Source organism: Palaemon carinicauda, chromosome 36, assembly GCF_036898095.1.
Source record: "Palaemon carinicauda isolate YSFRI2023 chromosome 36, ASM3689809v2, whole genome shotgun sequence".
Classification (NCBI taxonomy): Eukaryota; Metazoa; Arthropoda; class Malacostraca; order Decapoda; family Palaemonidae; genus Palaemon; species Palaemon carinicauda.
This window is the reverse complement of record NC_090760.1, coordinates 23,999,286-24,004,285: the sequence shown is the minus strand read 5'-3', so window position 1 is coordinate 24,004,285 and position 5,000 is coordinate 23,999,286. Positions and strand designations below refer to the sequence as shown.

At 31.3% G+C, this 5,000-nt stretch overlaps 1 protein-coding gene across 1 annotated transcript in view; it reads right to left on the bottom strand.

Annotated features, from left to right (window-relative positions):
* LOC137628400 (uncharacterized) overlaps positions 1 to 2,744 on the bottom strand; it is a 345,910-nt gene extending 343,166 nt beyond the window's left edge. Inside the window, exon 1 of the mRNA XM_068359550.1 lies at positions 1,381 to 2,744. Coding sequence (XP_068215651.1) covers positions 1,381 to 1,441 — 61 coding nt within the window. The 5' untranslated portion in view covers positions 1,442 to 2,744. The remainder of the gene's footprint in view (positions 1 to 1,380) is intronic.
* Positions 2,745 to 5,000: the final 2,256 nt, after the last annotated feature.

Genomic DNA, 5,000 nt, shown 5'->3' with positions numbered 1-5,000 from the left:
GCAAAATCTATTCATTTTTTATTCACATTCTACGATATCACAAACTCACTTCCTCTTCGTTAGGCAAAACTAACTCGTAAATTTCGTTTTTACAATTTTCATGCAAATTATAGTAATTAATCCTTTTTTATCAGCTATTATTCGGAATATCTCTCATTACCGTTCATACTATAATTTTCTCCTCGTTTTGCACAATTGACATCAACATTCTATGTCAGCAATACTTTTAAGTTAGTCAATGCTTCCTTACTCAACAATTCTTGACCTCTCCGGTGCTTCTGATTAAGGCAGATGCCACTTTTCTTAGTCTGCAACTCTTATTTATAGTGGAGAGTCTCATGAAACATTTCGCTAAGTAGCTACAAGCGTTTACCAGTTCTTTTCCAATTTACATTAAAGGTTTGGTAACAATTTAATTCAAGATATATAAAATGTAAACTTTATAGATAGGGTTTACATTTAAATCTCTTGTCTATTTCATGCTAAACGTCTGTTAATATACATCGGAAAAACCACCAGATATTATTTCTTTTTCAGCAATCTGAATTATTTTTATTATGTATAATCTTACAGAAATATCTTTATTTTAGATTGTCATCGACCTTTCTTGAATCCAAGGATCAAGGGTGCTTGGTGTTCAAAGCCACGTATGCACTCATACGAAAACTTTATTTGCATTATAAAATTATCCAAAATATCTTTAGTAATCCTCTCCGAAACCAACTGGAATGCGAGAGAAAATTCCATTTCCCAGTGAGAGAGATCTATTTCATCCTCAGTAAGGCATAAAAACAGATAAAGATTTAAAACCATTGCATAACATTCATTCTTAAAGCCTGATGTCCGAAGGACGTCCGTTAATTGCATATTCCATGCTCTTAATTAAGTCACATACTACTTATTACTATTATTATTGCCAATTCACACGAATACTTAGTTGTGAAAAGACATACATACCCATTTATACAAACATACGCACAACACTGAGTTTCAGATACTCTGGGAAATTATAGATAGCTAGACTAGGAAATTTAAATTAGTGAAATTCTCATGAAAGTAAAAAAAAAGCCCTGTTATTACTTTAAGCAATTCAATGGTTGAACAGATACCAGTATTAGTTAAAAAATACAAATTTCCTTTTCTATCTTTCTATTCTCTTGGTTGATTAATGAAGGTATCAATAAGAAAAACTGTCCTTTTTCGCAGTTCGTTGGTATAAGCAAGAGGGCGTCAAAAGGGAATGGTTAATTTATAACGAATAGGCAACAAGGCAAGTTAAAAATAATTTACTAAATATTATCAAACATTATTTTGATTAGTTAATAAATTCTAAACATAAATAGCAAGATAATGAAAGGTAAAATAAATTAATCAACTTACCTGATAGGCCGTAGACTAGGACCACGAAGGTTATGATCATCATCCCACGCATATTTCTCATTTACAAATATAACATTAGATGGTGATCTCATACATTTCACTGGTCACGCACATTTTACAAGCATCCAAGAAGAAAATATTAGGTACAGATCCCCTATTTCTTGTACTTTTTCCAATGTTTTTTGTTTCGTCTTCATTCTGCTTGTCACTAGATTTTTCTCCTTTTCCTTAAAATGTCATCAGGGGTCACTGTCGTACCGATGGTAAATCGTTTGTACTCACAGGTCATAAAGGGTTTCAATCAAACTTACTCGAATGATTACTGATGAGAAATGTTCAAATTTTTCTTTATATATATGCAATGTTCACTATTTACACTTTCTTTCACGAGCTAAGAAAATTGTCCAATACTCCATGTAAATTTTTAACATAGTTTTTTGGGGCATATTTACAGTTTTATCTCATGTAGCAAGAAAAATAGTCAAAGAAATTCACCATTATTGCTTTTTGACATTTTTGTTAAGAAATATAAAAATCCGTACAGAAGCCCTTTCTCTTCTATGTTAATAATTGCTGGATGAAAACTTTCAATGTCAGGTAAAAACAAATGCTAAGCTGAATGACATTCCAATCTTTCGCTTGAAAAGCAGAGTATTCTCGTGAAAATTTATAGATCTAAAGAACAATAAGAATATCAATTTCTTTTTCTTTAGCGGTCTGAAATCTAACCCACCTCACTCAGAACTTCACATCCTATTTCTTTTCTTTATAAATAAATCCTTTTTTTTATATCACATCAAAAGATCAGTTTGAAACATCTGATGCCTTTCCAAAGGTCAAATTCATTGATGATACCTACTATTTTGAATGTCACTTCAACTCTCAACTTTCTTTTGTATCTTACTTCCTGCAAGCGGATTAATCAGTTTTCATTGCATAATTCATGCGCCAATAAATAAAAAATCAACTTGAGTAACCAAGTAAAATGCATACGTATGTTTAAGAGCCATCTTTTATATTTTGTTACAAAGTATTAATTTTAATATTCAAAAAAAATATTTTTTCACTTCCATGTTGGCAAAGAAACAATTCTTATTCGTATTTTGGAAGATTGAAAGAGTGTCGGTATCTTCACAGTTTCTGGGTTGATTTTCTATCACAAAGCGAATACATATTTATAACCTTCGCTTTCTTAGTTATTCTATTTTATTCTAGTAAACTTGGCCTCCAAAGCGGATTGAATAGTTCTTTTGCACTTCATCACAGCACGGTTTTTATTTCCTTTACTTCAGATATTCATATTTATTAACAAGTAGATGGATGTGCCCTTTCTTTCTCAGCACCAAACCGTTCATAGATCACAGAGTGAGTTCCTATATCTCCACCGCTGACTACATTACAGTGAAATACATTATCGTCACGCCAGAAAAACAAAGCAGAAAGATTTTATGAAATCACGAGGCATCACAGCAAAAACTCAAAACAAAGGTAAACATGAGGAAGTAATGTATGCATATGTTCGGCGCAGAATACGATCGCTGGGAAAGACTTAAATTTGACCGAATTCATTGGCCTCTCCTCTCTTCTCTCTACCTGTGTACGGAATGTCTTTCTGTCCTACGATATTTCTCTCTTCACTTAGTTTTCTGCTTTGAATTCCGGGTGTCATTTGGTTATCAGTCAAGGGGTGCGGGACTCACTTCTGAAAAGAAAAAAAAAAATGGAAGTCTAGTTAATTTAGGAGTCTTGTTGATATGAAGACGTACTGAGGGACGTTATTAATTATAAAAAGATTGATTTTTAAATTGAGTGAGTGCAATTACAAGAGGACTTCTTTGTATGTATGTATGTATGTATATATATACATATATATATATATATATATATATATATATATATATATATATATATATATATATATATGTGTGTGTGTGTGTGTGTGTGTTTGTGTGTGTGTACGTCTGTGTGCCTATAAATATATAAATATATATATATATATATATATATATATATATATATATATATATATATATATATATATATATATATATATATAGATTCGTATCTATTTTCATATCTAATTTGATATAGATATATATTTATATTTATATAATACCGTACCGTATATACATATCTACGTGAATATATTACATGTCGATTGTCGATATAGGGACATACACACAAATACACACACACACACAAATATATAAAATACACACACACACAAATATATATATATATATATATATATATATATATATATATATATATATATATATATATACTGTATTTATATGTATATATATATATATATGTATACAGATATATATATATATATATATATATATATATATATATATATATATATATATATATACAGTATATATATTTACTGTATATATCCAAGATAAAAGCAATTTCGTAATCGAAGCAGGGCTGATCAGGACCGTACACCCTGTTTCATTTACTATAAGGTATTTATGTTTCTAACAACCACGTGTTCCTGTAACCGATAAGCATACAGCATATAGATCTCTCTGCAGAAACCTATGTAAAAATAATGCAAGGTTCAGATTGCAACTATGTGTGTGTCTAGGACATTGGATACTCCCCACCCAGATCTTTCCATTGATTGTTTTTCTTAAATACACAAAGTTTATTAGAAATTATTTCCTGAGTGAAGGTTTAATTTTTTCTGATCTATCTTGAATATTCAACTGTTTGGTCTCCATCAGCTGACTCTCATCTTGAATTGTTTGCCATAACTTCAAGATCTACAGTATACTCTATAGGTAGTAGTTTAGCCAGGGCACCAACCACCTATTGAGATTCTACCGATAGAGAGTTATTGGGTCCTTTGATTGGCCAGACAGTACTACATTGGATCCATCTCTCTGAACAATTCTTTCCTGTTCGTAATACTAGGCAGGCAGTTAATTCTAATAGCCAGGCCTTCTCCATCATGAGGCTCAATACTACACAGTATTCTAGAAGTTTTATTCCAGCTGTTACCAAGTTATAGAATGATCTTCCTAATCGGGTAGTTGAATCAGTAGAACTTCAAAAGTTTAAAGTTGGAGCAAATGTTTTTATGTAGACCAGGCTGACATGAGTATTTTTATAGTTTATATATGACATATCTGTTTTTGACGTTGTTAATAGTTTATATAGGACATATCTGTTTTGACGCAGTTACTGTTTTTATAATGATATATTGTTAATTTATTCTCATCATTTATTTATTTCCTTAATTTCTTTCCTCACTAGGCTATTTTTCCCTATTGGAGCCCTTGGGCTTATAGCATCTTGCTTTTCCAACTAGGGTTGTAGCTTGGCTAGTAATAATAATAAAAATAATTACGGCTCATTTTGTCTTTGCCTACACATACACCGAGTAGTCTGGCCTATTCTTTCGACATTTCTCCTGTTCTCATACACCTGACAACACTGAGATTACCAAACAATTCTTCTTTTTTCATTGGCTACTTTCCTCTTGGTAAGGGTAGAAGAGAATCTTTAGCTATGGCAAGCAGCTCTTCTATGAGAAAGACACTCCAAAATCAAACCATTGTTCTCTATTCGTGGGTAATGCTAAAGCCTCTGTACAATGATCTTCCAAT